Source organism: Halichoeres trimaculatus, unplaced genomic scaffold, assembly GCF_033239565.1.
Source record: "Halichoeres trimaculatus isolate MK-OKI-2021-1 unplaced genomic scaffold, fHalTri1.1 fHalTri1_scaffold_19, whole genome shotgun sequence".
Taxonomy (NCBI): Eukaryota; Metazoa; Chordata; class Actinopteri; order Labriformes; family Labridae; genus Halichoeres; species Halichoeres trimaculatus.
Window position 1 is genome coordinate 8,488,398 of NW_027437197.1, and position 16,713 is coordinate 8,505,110.

The 16,713-nt window shown below is 38.5% G+C and overlaps 1 protein-coding gene across 1 annotated transcript in view; it reads left to right on the plus strand.

Moving 5' to 3' along the window:
- Positions 1–14,290: 14,290 nt before the first annotated feature.
- The window catches only part of dpp10 (dipeptidyl peptidase like 10), a 192,789-nt gene continuing 190,366 nt past the window's right edge, over positions 14,291–16,713 (plus strand). Inside the window, exon 1 of the mRNA XM_074694448.1 lies at positions 14,291–14,493. Within this exon, the coding sequence (XP_074550549.1) occupies positions 14,434–14,493 (60 nt within the window). The 5' untranslated portion in view covers positions 14,291–14,433. The remainder of the gene's footprint in view (positions 14,494–16,713) is intronic.

Sequence of the window (16,713 nt, forward strand, 5' to 3'; positions counted from 1 at the left end):
TTGGATCTTGAAAGATCCTTCAAGATGCTCTGAAAATGGCTGGCAGCCAATGAGTTAATTGCGTTCATTTTTTAATGCAGGGGTGGCCAACCTGTGGCTCCTGAGCCGCATGTGGCTCTTTGCCTTTTGGTGTGTGGCTCTTTGATCCACTCGTATGAGCAGTAATCCAAAATATTAATATATTGATGCCAACATTAGGATCAGTATTGATCAATACTTGGGTGATGAGATTGAGATTGATACTTAAGTTTCAGTTTCTCTTCTCTACATGTACTCCTCATATTACTCATGTGCTCATAGCTATCTATCTATCTATCTATCTATCTATCTATCTATCTATCTATCTATCTATCTATCTATCTATCTATCTATCTATCTAGTTAGATAGATAGATAGTTAGATAGATAGATAGATAGATAAAGATGGAACTTTGTCTCTTCTGCAATAAAAACAGAAATTTGTCTTTGATACAGCTCCAAGAATTTAAACATACTTACAAACAATAAATCTCGCTTTGAACATTGGAGAAAGTATTGAATTTCATTTTATGTCATTTTTGTTCATGTAGGAGAGGAAGTGCATTTGTAAGACCACGTGTGTGATGTGGCTCTTTGTAGTACTACAGTAAATTTTGTGGCTCTTGGTCTCTGACTGGTTGGCCACCCCTGTTTTAGTGCATTAAAGTGACAGCCCTACTTCTAAGGTGTTTCCACCCTTTTTAAAAATGATCTTGTTCATGGATGCATGTGCCATTTTGTCATAACTATCTCATTTCTTTATATCTGTCCAGATTTTACTGAGTATAACAACATTGCACGGACCACGCCTCTGAACTGCACCTCCACATCTTTGTGTACTCTCGTCCAGGATAAGTTTGTTTTCTGCTGACTGATTTTTGCAGCCTGTGAGTAAAATGCATCATTTGTAATTTAGAGCCGCCTCCTCCTCAGTACAAGCGTCGGGAAGGAGGACAGAGCTCTGACAATTAAACAAAACGGCCGACATTAAACAGAAAAGAGGACACTTCAGCAGGTGCAACAAACATTATTAGACTACATAAATTAAAAATATCTACCTTCTTAACAGCAGTGTCTGCAGACATTAATACATGTTTAAACCAAAAGAGAGCTGCAGAGTTTGCAAATACGGGAAACACAGAAAATGCTTTAGTGTGACCTGAAAGGTTCTGACAACAAATGAAACCATTTAATTGTTTAACTTTAACTTAATTGTGTGACTAGCACCACAAAGCCTGGGGTAAAAGGGAATCATGAAAGCTCCAGCTCATTGTTATGCACGGCTACGACAAGATAATAAATGCACTTCACCTATCAGGGATCATAATATTTTGGCATATGGGTGTAAAAGTGACACTCTGACTTGTTCTTCTCACTTAGTCGTGCATTAAGTCAGTGACTAATTAAAATAGATGCTGTTTTTTCGCACAATGGTGATATAATTATTATTTACTGCCACAGACACACCAGAAGTTTCTGCTCTGCTACTACAGCTGGTTTGTTTTTTTCCATCTTTTGTCCCATTTTTGTTTTAAACTCACAAAAGAATACTAGAAGCCTGACCTTGAACTATTGCAACTTTTCTTTTAACTGCGAATGAAATGTTTTTCTTTATGTTGCTTTTCTCTGAGCAAATTAGAAATGACAACAATCGTTAAGTTTCTCCTCCGACTGTTCTATTCTCCTCCCGGGCTTTCTCTGTTTCTAACTGGCTCTAACATGTGTGCTTCAGCAAACTGTGTAATGACTGAGACTTTATTCTGAGCCCAGTAACTCACATTGCCTTAACAATGCTGAAAACTTGTCTCGGCAAGAAAGTAGAGAAAAACTTTTGTATCAAGGAAAAAGTCCAATAAAAGAAAGTAAAGAAAGTTCTGTGTTGACTTCAGCTTTAGCTTTGAAGGTAAAATACAAACTATTGTTAGATAAAACCTGTTGTTTCAAACCTAAAATCAGCCCTGAGAAACAAAATGCTGCTGGAAGTGTTCCTCTGTAATTACTCTAATGTCTTATTTAATAGAATTCAAGTATAACCTTTCCTCAGTGATCCAGCCATTGCTTGTCCTCCTGCACACTCTGAAAAACCTTAACTTAATTTCAGTGTTTTATTGTTGAGTTTATTAAACTAACAGCACAGAAAAACACTGTGAAGCTTTTTTACATTCACAGATAATGCAGAGAGGACATCTTGATAAGATCAGTCGTACAAACAGTAATAAATATCTTAGCTTGGTGGAGTTGTGAATTAATTAAAAATGTTTTACATGCTCTTTTATTTTATAGTTTGACAGGCATATGACCTGTACCGCAGCCAGTCAGTCAGGCAGAGCTTCACTTTTTTGGAGATGTTATGTCATCCATATTTTTATACACTCTTGATTGATGGTATGACTTTTAAGCTTTTATATAAGCAAACCTTTGGGCTCTATGCCAGTCTATCCTTCACCAAGGACGCTAATGTTTGTGTCCTTTGTACAGCTGAAATCAACATTGATGAATCATTTAGGCTCAGAGCACAATCCTCCTCCCCAAACTCAACAAAAGACAATCCCTGTTTTGTTTTCATTCACTGCCAAAATTGATTCAGTCGGAAAAAGTTGTCTTTGTCCTGATCTGAGATCTTGGCTGTAACCTCATCTCTCTTTGTCTTTGTTTTATGCACAAATTTAAAAAGTGGGGGAAATATTGTCTTAGACTGTCTCGCTGTGGGTGCTGGGCTGAAGGTGACAGAGTGGCAGGACACTTTGTAGCTTCAATACACCACTCGATTTGTCAGGATATGTTTGTCGGTGATGCTGAGAATGACACTTTGAGTGTGAAAATCACTTCTGCTCGGGTTTTCTGCCTGTACTAGTTTTATTTTGTCAAGCGCAGCAAGAACAAAAGAAGAATGGGGTGAAGTGAGTTTATATTAACCTGTTTTGCCCCCACTTGTTGCTGAAGTGTATCACTGTCATTTTCTGCTCACAATAAAAAATCTCAGCATTCAATGCAATTTTTTTTTTAACTTTGCCTGTAGACAACTTAATCAAAGGCTGTGTCCAAAATCACTCACTCATCAATCACTCAGTGAATTATATGTAGTGGACTATATAGTCCGCTCAATCAGCTAAATTAAAATAACATTTCGGACACTATTCACTCACTCGCCAGCGGCTGACAGTGATGTAATTACTCTGGCGTTGCTCACGAGAGCTGGGGATTTACAGTTATATTTTCTCTCAACTCCTGCATGACAGTATTTGTTTCAGTGATAACTCATATTATACTTTGTGTATTTTCCGCAACAGCCAAATTTAATAGAAACACTTATGACACATCATTTTTTAAAATAAGTAAAACATACACTTTTGCAGCAACTTCAGCTGTGTTTGGGATATACAAGGTCCAGTGAATGCATCACCCGTGTTTCTCCTGTATTTTTCTTGACACAGAAGTACACTGAAAAAAATGTTTTGTTGAATTTACCCAATTTTATTAATTTTAGCAGTTGCACTCAATATCTTTATCTAGATCTAGATAATTTATTTAATCTTAATCTAGTATTATCTTTAAGTTATTTCAAATTAATAACATTTGTTGTTGTAACTTAAATACACATAGTAGATTTTACTCAAATTTCCTAAGAGATCACAACTAAATCCATGTTAAATAATTTAAGTTGGTCCAACTACTTCTTTTATTAGTTGTAGCAATACAGAATTTCAAGTTGATATGATCCACAAAAATACATTGGAAACCTTGACTTAAATTTTGAGTTGGATTGATTTAAAAAAATTACATCACTTCAACTGATGAAAGATTCCCTTTTTACAGTGCAGGTTATCCTCTGGCTATGCTCTCTGATGAATAGGGCCTATTGCACATTACTGCCACCTCCTGCTCTGGAGAGGTGATGCAGATGGGATTCCTACCTAAACCAATTAGGTTGAGTTAACATAAAGTGATCTTGTAGTTTTAACAATTTTGCACATCATGCTGAAACAACATGTTTTAATCATGTTTAACCACTGAACATGAAATAAACTAGTAGAAGCTACGTGTTTTATTTATGCTGATTGAACAAACACCCGTGTTCCTTTTTTGAGTGTACTTACTATAGCCAATGCCCACCTTTTTTCAATTTATTATGACTACATTAATATTTTTCTTATAGCTCTATTGGTTATAATACCAATGTAAGTTATTATATTTTCTATATAATCATTAGACGACCTAGTGACAAACTGTGACCACCAGCAAAAATTGTTGCTAGTCATAAAAAATCTATATACCTCAAAACAAAGTACAAAATGGAAAAAAAATAAAAACACAACATGATTCAGAGAAACTCAGATGATAAAACTATATCTCTCACAACTCTGAAAAAAAAATTGGGCAAAATGGGTTAAACATTTAAAATACTCTTCTAATTGAAATAAACAATTTTTAATCAATTTCATCCATCAAAGAGAAAAGGAAAGTTGTGTTCTTGATCCATGAGTGATATTTTCATGACTGTTACAAGCTGTGCGGTGGATTTGGTATTCCTCTTATCTTCACATCCGGCATATATTGTTTCCTATGCATCACATCCGCAGATACATACAAATTGAAAATTACAGTTTTTATCGGTGTTGTCTGCAGCATCTCCAGCAGTTGTGCCTCTCATCAGGATTATTTCCCTTCTTACCATTTCATATCCCCTCAAACTAATTGTGTGTAATGATGTTTCTCTGAATGTGATAATATCAGGAGAGTTCTGTTGGCTCTCGGTTTAATTGCTAAACGTGATTTCTCATCTCTCAAATCACCTCACAGGCTTCGCACCAAAAAAACGGATTATATCATCAAGTGCAAATATTTTATTTTTGAGAGAAAGTAAGCACGGTGCTGCTGGTCTGTCGGAGCGTTGCAGCAAATAATAGCTCTGCGAAATGACAGTGTTATGGGGAATTATTGTAATTAGGAAGAGGGATCAGTCAGTGAAGGCTGAGCGGAGCTGCAGAGAGGGGTCTTCTCGTGCTCATCTGGTGTGTTGTTGGAGTCAGAGTTGATGAGCTCACAGGATAATTCATCTCTCACAATTGGCTCCTCGTGTTCGCTGGTGGCACTGCAGGTGAAGAGCTGCAGGGCCCCTGGAGGAGGGGGAGATACGGTGTCAGGTTATCATAATACATGCTGTGTTTGTGTGTTTGAATGCTTTTATTTCGAATAATAACCAAATGCAGGATTGATGTGCTTTCCTGGTATAACAGAAGTCAGCTTCAGGTGGTGGCAGATCTGCTTCGTTTGCATAGCTCCAAAGGTTCCTGCTCTTGTCTTTGGTCGACATCTTTTTTATGTATGTCTTTCATTCAGATACAGCTCCACATGTTGTATAACGAGTCACCTGATTGACTGTGACTGCTGAAAACCATTTATATTGACTGCTGTGTCATGTTTCCTTCTCTTTTGTTCTAATATTGTTTTTTATCTTCTTGGATTTTGACTTTAGCCCATTTGGTCGTAGCTTAGTAAAATAATGAGACAATAGCAGCTCATAAGCCTTGGCTCACCAATTGCATGTAATTAATGTTTCCTCAACCTCTTATCCCCCTCACCATCTGCACTCCTGTCCTGGTGGGCAAATAAAAAGAAGCCAAAACACGAAGAACAACCTCAATTTGTATTCTTGTTTCACTCGTGAGCAATGAAAGCAGCCATCTGAATCTTTAATCCTGTGTCAAGCACATGTGTTGATTTCCTCACCTCGCCGTGCTTTTGTCACACTGATGTGTAGGATAACAACAGGCATCACACACGAGTGTGACAAAAGCCTTGAGGATTCAGATAGGTAATCCAGTTTTCCGGCCGTGCTGTCGCAGAGAGGATGAGAAGAGTTAAAATCTCATTTGGAGTCCACCGCACGGGCCGGAGGAGCAAACCTGGAAACAGTGACCCGTGAAATCAAGGTGGCTACACCAGGCCCCATCCTCCATGAGGCATCCTGCAGAACGGGGAGGAAAGGCCGCAGAGGAGGGGAGATAGTCAGCCTTGAAAGTGAATAAGAAATGTATGAATTCCAGGAAAGAGCAATGAAAGCAGGTTTGGACTATTTGTATGCCATAAATGTTCAAAATCTGTGTCATCTACGCCAACAGCATCAGAATGCTGCATTTACCTTTTACTTTTTTTTTTTCTACTGGTGTTTCAAAAGATAAGGCCTTCATAGACTACAAATATTCAGAGGTCTGATGTCTGATTTGAAAGAGAAAAAGCACATCCAGCTAGTTCTGACTTAACTGCAACATTTTACTATTCGTGTTGATTTTAGTTATTTTTTAACTTACATATTTAAATAAATGGACTTTTCAAATTCAGTGGTTAAAGGTTAGAATCAGCCCCAGAGTTCTGATCGACTTCACTTTGGCCGCAGAAGTTCTGTGAAAGACTTTCCCAACTTGTTCTTCTTGTAGCTTTTTTTTCCAAGCCTGTGCAGATTGTCATCAAATTTATTTATTGGTTTAATGGCATAGAATTAACGCTGTGGGGTTAGGGTTAAATAATATTTAACTGCCAAATAAATTTATAATAAAATAGAATAAAATAAAATAAAATTAATGAAATAAAATAAATAAATGAATCCACAAATAAATAAATGAATAAACAAATATTTTGTGGAGCTCATCAAGACCACTTCCGAAATTTATTAGTTTTATGGCGTAGAATTTATGCTGTGGGGTTAGGGTTAAATAATATTTAAATGCCAAATATTTAGATAAAATAAAAATATAAAATAAAATAAAATGAAATTGATTTGATGATGAATCAATGAAATGAAATTATATAAATAAATAAATAAATAAATACACAAATAAATAAATAAATAAATAAATAAATAAAATAATAAATAAATAAATAGATAAATAAATATTTTGTGGATCTCATCAAGACCACTTCCGAAGTGTAAAGTTAGACAAAGACTGTCTGTGGCTGTTTGTGATTTAGTCTTTAGATGAACAAAAACAATCCAGGTAGTGGGGCATTGTTAAAGCCACCTAAAGAATGCAAATGCCTTCTGTTTGCTTTAACAAAAAGTAAATAGGGACATCCTTTGTGTCCGACTGAGCAGTGATGGATTCTGGGAGATGAGGAAGCTATTTCTCCTTCAAAGCAAATTGAACAGAATTGATTTGGTCCCTTCCTCAGTGAGAGTGCAGCTTCAAAGAGCATGTTTCTCTGAGGCTTCCTAACCACTGTGGTCACATTGGAGTGAGTCGAATCCCCTGTGTTGTGTTTGTGATCCAGTCCCCAGCGAGTGCTGAGTTAATTCGCTCCTCTAAAAGACAATTAGTCTGTTCAATCAAGTCCTTTGGGCTTGTTTGAATTTGGATGAGTCTAATTTCCCTCTAAAACTAACGATTAATCGCAATGATCACCTCCTGTGCTCATAAACAGAATTTTTATCACTAGACAAAAAGAACAGTTATCATCCTTGGTCCCTCAGATTTGGGTGAACATTTTAATTTGAGAGCAGCATTTGGACTTTTGAATCACACAGAAAATTCACTTTTGACCTTCTGGGGTTACTTCAAAAACACAGTGATGCATTTATCTATTTATTTAAGATATGTGTAGTTATTAAATGTTGCAAGCAGAAAAACCTGTGAATTTCCAAGGCAAAATCGCAAAATGTTTGTATTTAAAAAAGCCACAGGCTGAAGACAGATACACGGGAAAGCAGTTACGAGATTTATCAGTTTTTAGCAGCAAAGATACTAGACATTTTTCTGTTTGTTCTTGTTTCTTTTTTTCTTTTTTTGGGTTATTTAAGAAAACACTTGTTGGAGTGCTGAGATAACCTTCACAGTTCAAAGAAGACTTGAATGAAATGTTCCCAATCATTAAGACATTTTTTCTCACTTGAAATGGGTTAAGTCTTCATTTTCAGGCATGAATAAATTATTCAGAATTTTTTTTTTTTCCTTTCAAAAACCGTCAATCCTATTTCCAAATTATCATTCATTTGTTCCTCTACCCATCCACCTGTTGGTCTCACTCTGGGTTGTTTGGAGGCTGGTGTCGACCCTAGCTGTCACTTCTTGAAAGGTGGTCACACCCTGGACGGGCTGTCTGTCCATCAGAGGGAAAACATGTACTTTAGGGATGTTTATTTTGCAAAAAAATGTGTGCAATGTATAAAAATACAGTTTACCTGAAAAGTATAGGTTCCGGCAATAAAATAGGACACCACATCTATTATGATCTGTTATCTTTTACATTAATGAAACATTCAAAGTTGGATTAAATCTCAGTGATAAACACAGCAGACATGTGCTTTTGGCGTGTTTTGTTCAAAGAATCTTACATTTTAGAGGTGATTCATCAAAATGACAAGGATACCGAAAGACGGTTCATTTCAGGCGTCTGCAAAGTAGCTGGAGCAATTTTCTAGAACCAAAATGGTTGAAAATGGCTTCGAAGTGTCTTACCACCATAATTGGAGTCATAAATGGGAATGCTGTAATACCATATTACATACATATTGGAATGAAAATTGAACCATTTTCCCATCGAGCAAGGTTCATTATCGAAAAACTCTATTCAGACTCTGTTATGGACATGGAGTTCCAGCCGCTGCAACGCTTCAAAGAGTCACACTGTTTGGCAAATTGGTAGCCGTATTCTTGTATGGCTTGAAAGGATTAAAGTATCTGAATATGAATGGAAATAGTTTTTTCTTGAGCTGAACAGACAACAGTGAAGAAAATGTGCTTTCTACTAGTGATATACATCCATTAGCAGGAGCTTGTCCATGTTTCTTTTCCATTTCTTGAGCTTTCAGGACCAGAGTGTAGGCAGGCAGCCTTTCATTTGGTTGGTTGACTACAGTTTCGCCTGCAGGTACTACAGATCTATTAGCCTCATCCGGTACACGCTGTGCATCAAGCCCTAACCACACAATGCTGCTTTGTAGTGATGGAACAAAACCTGGAGGTCTATGAGGGAACCTTTTCACATGATGCATGCATGTTCACTCATGCATGTCCCCTGGAGCTCTCGGCTCATATCCATCTGACGAAAGACTGATACACTTGCATTGTGGGTTTAGTTTAATGTATTTACAGCAGAGGGGAGACACACACATTTGCTCACATCTGTCAACATTTTTTTTTAAAGCAACATATTATATTTGTGATAAAATTAATGGTGAGTCTTCCAAATGTAAATACAAATGCCCAAAACGAGTTTCTCAACAGGCTGTTTATTGTGAAACAAAAATATATCAAATACAAGGCAGAGATGAATAAAGGTAATATAGTTTATAACCATAAACCCCTTTACATCCAACTTTATTGTGGCAACAATACTACTGTCTGATATTTTGTCAGGCTAAACACATAAGCAATATCAACACAGAGCCTTTAATGGTAGGTACAGATAAATTATTTAGCCTTTACTGGTTACTTGAGTTTTTGGGTGCTATCGTGAATTGCAAGGAGAAAGTGTAGTATAGGGGGAAAAACTGTAAACACAAGATTTCTCCTCTGAAAACACACAACAGCTGTCCCCCCCTGCAAAATTGTGTAAAAAGGATTTAAAAAATACATTTTTATCAGCTTCACTACCATGCAATGTGCATGCTATCCATGGCTATATTTTATTCCATTCCATCTCCACTATTTCGCTCTCAAAAGCAAGCAATTAGACACGGGACAAAAGTCAATAAATCAATTAATCGTTCAATTAATGAAATGAACACAGTAGTTTTGCCAGCCTCAATGTATTGCCATATGCATGCATTTTTTTCTTGTAGTTTGGGTGAAAATGATGACGCAGATGAAGCCTCATGAATGAAAGGAGAAACATCTTTATAAAACTCTGAATAGTCCAGTTGCCTCAGCTTGGAGCATTTAAAATAACTGAGCTGGATAAGTGAGAATTTACATGGACACAGAAGGTGTAGTTTGCTACACAACAAAAAAAAATTCTGCATTTTGAATCAGTTTTTTATTCAAGCGCAGTTTTTTTTACTGTGAGTCCATTTTCTTTCTATTGTTTTTTTTTTTGAATATTTGAAAGTTATTGATATTCCAGTTACATTTGTAAAGAATACTCATGAGAAATAAAAGTTTATTGCATTTGAAAGGGTGTATTGCATTACTATGATATATATCTTTTTATATTGGTGGTTAATGTGGTCTCAAAATAATGTTGTCAATAGTATTGTTGATCGTCAATAATTGTGGGACAATTTGTTAGCCTACGTGCAATTAGAAAGTTTAAAAGTGAAAAGATAGCCACTTGAGTAAAAGTCTTTAATTTTGCTTCCGTGATACAGGACAGGAATGAAAAGACACATCTTTGCCCAGAAAACACACACCCATACACACTCATTATCAATTCAAGCATGAAAGATTAAAGGGAACCTGAAGCTGGTGATTCAGTCCCAGCATACACGCCCACTTGCATGAAATCAACCCCACACATTACACTGAGCTCACTTTTCTGCCTATTAATTGATTCACCAATTCACATGTGCACATTGGGAGTAATTACCAGAAAGTCTAAACATGTAGTGTTCCTGCAGTCAGCAACACTAATTCACACCTGCCTGTACATGTTGAGCTTTTCGATTGCATACAGCCTCTGACCCTTGTTAGCAGAGGCTACCTCCCTGCCAGCATTAGCATCAAAACATTGGTTTATTATAAAGCTTAGGGGCTTCAGTAAACTTGATTCAGCCGCTCTGCTGGGTATTAACACACTGCTGGATGGTGTGACAGCATGCAGAAAAGAGTATGAATAATAAGGCGCTATCTTGTAAGGGCTATGCTTGTGAAGCAAGGAGGGCAGTAAAGATACAACAGGCATGTTTAGTGTACAACATCATCCTAATGAACCCTGCACATGAAATGCATTATCGGGAAAAGACATGAAGCAGTTGTTCAATTAACCTCCATCCTCTGATATGATGGGTCCCTCAGTATCTCAGCATGCTCGGCTTTAACTATCTGCAAAGCAGGACCCCTGAGACGCGCAGACGACAGAGACGAGACAAAAGACCGAAACCCAAAAAGAGATGAGACATTTTCTTTTGTTTTCTGAAACAAAGAAGCAAAGCTGAAACATTGTGACACCAGAGGGCTGTGCGAGTGTAATTCATCAGCTTCTGAAGGCCACTGCAGACACATTTACTCAGTGTGTCATGAAGAAACATATTTCTCCCCTGCCTGTAGAATCACATCGTATCAGCGCCTCTCCTCTGTAACCGAGAGCTTCTCTCGGCAGAGTAATAAGATTCTGTCCCTGAATGCCATACTGCCTGTGATCAGAGTATTTTTCAATGTTAAACTCCATCATAGATACCCATAGTGTGGGTAATAGTGAATGTGGTGTTCCAGGTTTAGGTGGATGTCTGTCTGGCTGTAATGTTCCTAAGGTGTGCTGTTCTAATGGCTTTGATAAAGGAGATTTAAGGTTTTCATTTTTCTGTTTCTCATTTCACAAATATACAGACAAGCTTTGCTAAAGCTTGTGCAAGCAGAATTGTTTTGAGGGTTAATGATTTCCAACTGTTGGAAACTGAAGTTTTTGCAACCTTCAATACACAGTCACAGATAGTGAAAGAAAAAACAGGCTGGGTTTTTAAAAACAGGTTGTAAATGTGTAAACAAGTCTGTCTTTCTAAGAAAAGAGAAATAATTGTTTAATACGTTGTGTTTTGTATTCACTGCAATCTGTTCACTGAATTTTCTCAAACAAGCACAATTGAACTTTGATTAGTACACTCACCAGCCACTTCATTAGGCACACTGTCCAACTGCTCATCAACGCAAATTTCTAATCAGCCAATCACATGGAAACTACTCAATGCATTTAGGGATGCAAACCGAGCATCAGGTTGGTGCCAGATGGGCTGATCTGAGTATTTCAGATGCTGCTGATCTACTGGGATTTAAACCAACAACCATACAGAGAATGGTCCCAAAAAGAGAAAATATCCAGTGAGCAGCAGTTCTGTGGGCCAAAATGTTTTGTTGATGACAGAGGTCAGAGGAGAATGGACAGACTGGTTGGAGCTGATAGATAGGCAACAGTAACTCAAAAAATCACTGGTTACAACCAAGGTCTGCAGAAGAGCATCTCTGAACCCATAACACATCCAACCTTGAGGCAGATGGGCTACAGCAGCAGAAGACCACACCGGTTGACCCTCCTGTCAGCTAAGAACAGGAAATTGAGGCTACAATTCACACAGGCTCACCAAAACTGGACAATAGAAGATTGGAAAAATGTTGCCTGGTCTGATGAGTCTGGATTTCTGCTCCACAGTCGGATGGTAGTCAGAATTTGGCGTCAACAACATGAAAGCATGGATCCATCCTGCCTTGTATCAACGGCTCAGGCTGCTGCTGGTGGTGATATGGTGTGGGGGATATTTTCTCGGCACACTCTGGGCCCCTTAGTACCAACTGAGCATGGTTTAAAGTCCACAGCCTACCTGAGTATTGTTGCTGACCATGTCCATCCCTTTACGAGCACAGTGTACCCATCTTCTGATGGCTACTTCCAGCAGGATATAAAGCTGGAATCATCTCAGACTGGTTTCTTCAACATGACAATGAGTTCCCTGTACTCAAACGGCCTCCACAGTCCCCAGATCTCAATCCAATAGAGCACCTTTGGGATGTGGTGGAACAGGAGATTCTTATCATGGATGTTCAGCCAACAAATCTGCAGCAACTGCATGATGCTATCATGTCAATATGGACCAAACTCTCTGAGGAATGTTTCCAGTGCCTTGTTGAATCTATGCCATGAAGGATTAGGCAGTTCTGAAGGCAAAAAGGGGGTCCAACCCGGTACTAGCAAGGTGTACGTAATAAAATGGCCGGTGAGTGTATGTTGAGAGTGTATTTGTACTCACTGTCATCTGCCTTTAGACAGCAGTTAATCATTTAACTTCATGTGTTCAGGCTGACATGAAGATTGAAATGAGATGTACATTAGTGCTGTGTGGCTGCGGAGGTTTCAATCAGCTGGGAACATCCACAATAGTATAAAGCATACTCTTTAACCCTACTCTCCATTATGTGCTGCATGATTACTTTAAACTGAGATTTATGGTCAACATCTGTGACAGGTTTCACTGTCACGTCTTCAGTGAGACTAAACTGTAACCATCATGAATTTGAATTGCTGATATTATCAACATAAAATCCATTTTGTCTCCATTATCTGGCAACGAAACATGAAATGTGGGAAGCTAAATTACAAACAGAATCAAAGTTGCACCCCAGGCTTGTAATTACTGTCCATTCTCCAGCATGTATATAACTGTCTCGCCGTCTTAAGTGCCTCATTACTCATTGTGCGAGCGAGCTTGTGGAGTCACTCCATTTGCACAGGGATTTGCACTGGACTGCTGTGGGAGATGTGACAGGAACTCAATTCAGTTAATTATACACCAAAGAATAGTGGGCTCAGGTGTACCATATACCTGTAGGAAGCACTCAGATGTATGTCTACATACCCTTGAAGTGAGAATTATAGGCTGCTTTCCGACATCGCTATAAGGGTCTGTGTTACTGAGGCGCTCTGTGTCAAGTGCGGATGGGTACTGAATTAGGTACTTTTAAAGGTTCACGGTCCACGTAAAAAAAAAAGTACCATGTTTAGGTACCTAAACGCATCCTTGTGACTGTGAGAGAGTGGAAGAGTAGGCGATTTTCCATACCAGAATAGAACACAGCATTGCAAGTTTATATATTGTCAAATAAATATGTTTAATTGAAAAATTTCGAGATTTATTTTTGAACAAATCAATATTCATTACCCCATAAACAGGTACCAAAAATTGGGACTGTTGAGTACCAATACTGATGGCCAGGTACCAGGCATTGGTACCGTATCATTTAATATGTGAAATGCATCCCTAGTGTCAAGTAATGTTTAACTACCTGATTTTTTTCACATTAGCTCACATAAAGTACAAAAAAACAGGTGACTCATACACAGGGCGCCTGTGTTTATCCACAGCCTGTTGTGATGTGATTGGCTTATTATCATTTTATTACCTAGTTAGAAGTACATACAGCTGGTTCTTTTTGTGAATGTGTGCATTGTATTTGCATGAAAACTTAAATTCCTGCTGCTAAGCTCTTCTCATTAAACTGTATTTTAGCCTCTACCATCACCTGGCCACCCCATTAGGAAATCTCTGCGCTCGCCCCTGGCTACCAATCACCCCTTGTCATTTGTGCACATGCCTATCGCGCTGCGCTGCGCGGTGCACATACAGTAGCTGTCAGATGCGGTTGCGCGCCTGAACCGAACAGAGACTGAGCACACTCTCCATCCCATGCTGTAGGCTCGTAGAGAGGACTCGCTTTGCTTTCCTACCAGACCGTTCTGCCTCACTTGGATAAGAGGACTGTATCGGCGTCTCAAGATGAACCAAACGGCCACCGTATCCCATCAAGTTAAATGCCAATCTACAAAGACCATCAAGGTAAGAATCGTTAATGTCTTTGTGTTCTTCGTGTTTGGTGTGACTCGGTTTGAGCAGCAGCTGTGAGACAGTTCAAAACTTCAGTCCGGGTTTGGTGAGCAGGTGAACAGGGATGCGCATTGACGCACAGCGCTTTGGAGATGTTTGAAGACATACATGGCAGCTGTCAGCGTCCCCTCGAAAACGAAATGTTAACGCTGCTAAATGAAAGTGTTTTGTTTGGATTTGGTGTGTGAGGAACCTGAATCCCCAGACTGTGTTGAGAATCTATTGAATGGGGATTTACAAATTGGCGCATTGGCGAGATTTCATTCATCTCACGTCGTTCTCATTATTATCATAACATTATATGTGAGCTGACAAAAATGAAGTGTGTCTTTTTTCATCACTGGTGTCAGTCACTATGTAACACAGCTCTGGAAAACATTACCTGAAGCTTATGTGCCATAAGCTGGCGCATCAGTGTCTTAACTTTATTCTGCATGGTCTCGAGAGATCACTCTGATTTAAACCTGTTGTCTGCGGATCATATCAGCGTAGCCGCAAGGACTCTTTAGGAGCTCGTTTTTAAGGATTATCACAAACAGAAAAGGGACAGGTGACGATTTCTGCTCGAGTCACGAACAATGAAGGTCTTTGCAGCATCCGCACTGTCTCCACATAGTGCCCCCAAAACCTGCTCAGAGGAAGTGTGAAATAACTGTATGCGTGCGTGCACGGCTGCCTCGCGCGCACTTGCCTTGTGGTGTGCGCGTGCGTGTCTATATACGTGTGTTTATGTGTGTGTGACTCAACAACCGTATCGATTTTGCCGCGGGTTCTGCATCACTTTTCAACCTCGAAGTCTCACCAGAGAAATTTAGCTTGGGGCAAAATGTATCGATCCTTTTTCTAACCACCCCAAAGGCGAAAGATAGAAAATGTTCAATCAAGAAGCAGAACTTCATCCATTGATCCCTGGGGGAAAATCGGGTCACGTCACTAATGATAACAACAAGAATAATAAATACACAAATTATAACTTTATTGGTATGGCATTTTACTATGCAGATAACAAAATTATTAAAAATAATAAATAAATAAATAAATAAATAAATAAATAAATAAATAAATAAAAATGATAAATAAATAAATAAAATGAAAAATAAATTTAAAAAGTGTTCATTGTCTTACCATAAATACGTATGTGATAAAAAAAATGCTTAACAAATTACACTTGAAACAATGCACGACCACTTTAAAAAATGTGTACGATTTTCAGAGCATTCAAAACTGTAATAATTCACAATATTCCATGTATGACAGCTAAAACCTTAAATTATTGTTAACTAATCAGTTGAAATATCCTGAATTCTTTTGTCCCCTTTTCTTTTCCCATTTGGGACAGTTAGGATCACATTTAAACAGCTGCGACAGGTGCATATTGTGCTCCCCCTGTGGTTGTCAGTTCTGGTTTCTGAGCTGTGACACCTCATCAACATCGTCTCTTATTGCATATAGCCCCTCCGCCATGTGTGCTCCTGGATCTGGGACCTCCTCTGTGACCCCTGCGCTGAAGCCAGCTCTTCACAAGAGTTAATGACGCCGATGTTCAGCAGAGCTGATGCTTCCATAGAGCTGTAGAGGAGGGCGGCCATTAAAGGCACTGGGCTGTGGATTAGGGAGGATGGCCCTCAGATTACAAGTGTTTGAGATAAAGGATGAATCAAGCTGGTGACTCTAAAACTTTGACATGTCTGAGAAGTTTCAAACTTCTTTATCTTCAGTCTGTAAGCTTGCTGATTTTCCTTTCCTCAGTATGACATCTTAGCTAACGCTGTTGACTGAGTAACTCCATGTACATGTTGACTGTCAACAAGTGGTTGTCGTTCTTGTTTGATAAACTGGTCAAATTTCTGTCTATTGTCTGGTGGGATCTTGGAAGAAAACCGCTCTGCATTGTAAGTGTGTTTTCATTTGGGACAAATGGTTGGACAGGTTGCCCAAAGTTTAAAGAATTGTTACATTTTATCTGATACTAAAATAGGTAAGGCTATATATCTTGCTTCTATGGATATTGCTGCATCTTCTGCTTTCCTACCCGAGTCCAAACATGATGACCTCAAAGTAATCATCAAGCCAACTTGTTTCCATCCCACATCCAATTGATTTCCTGTCATTGGTCCATGGTTATTTCTGCAGCGCTGATGTTGTAAACGTGCACGCAATGTGTTATCCAAC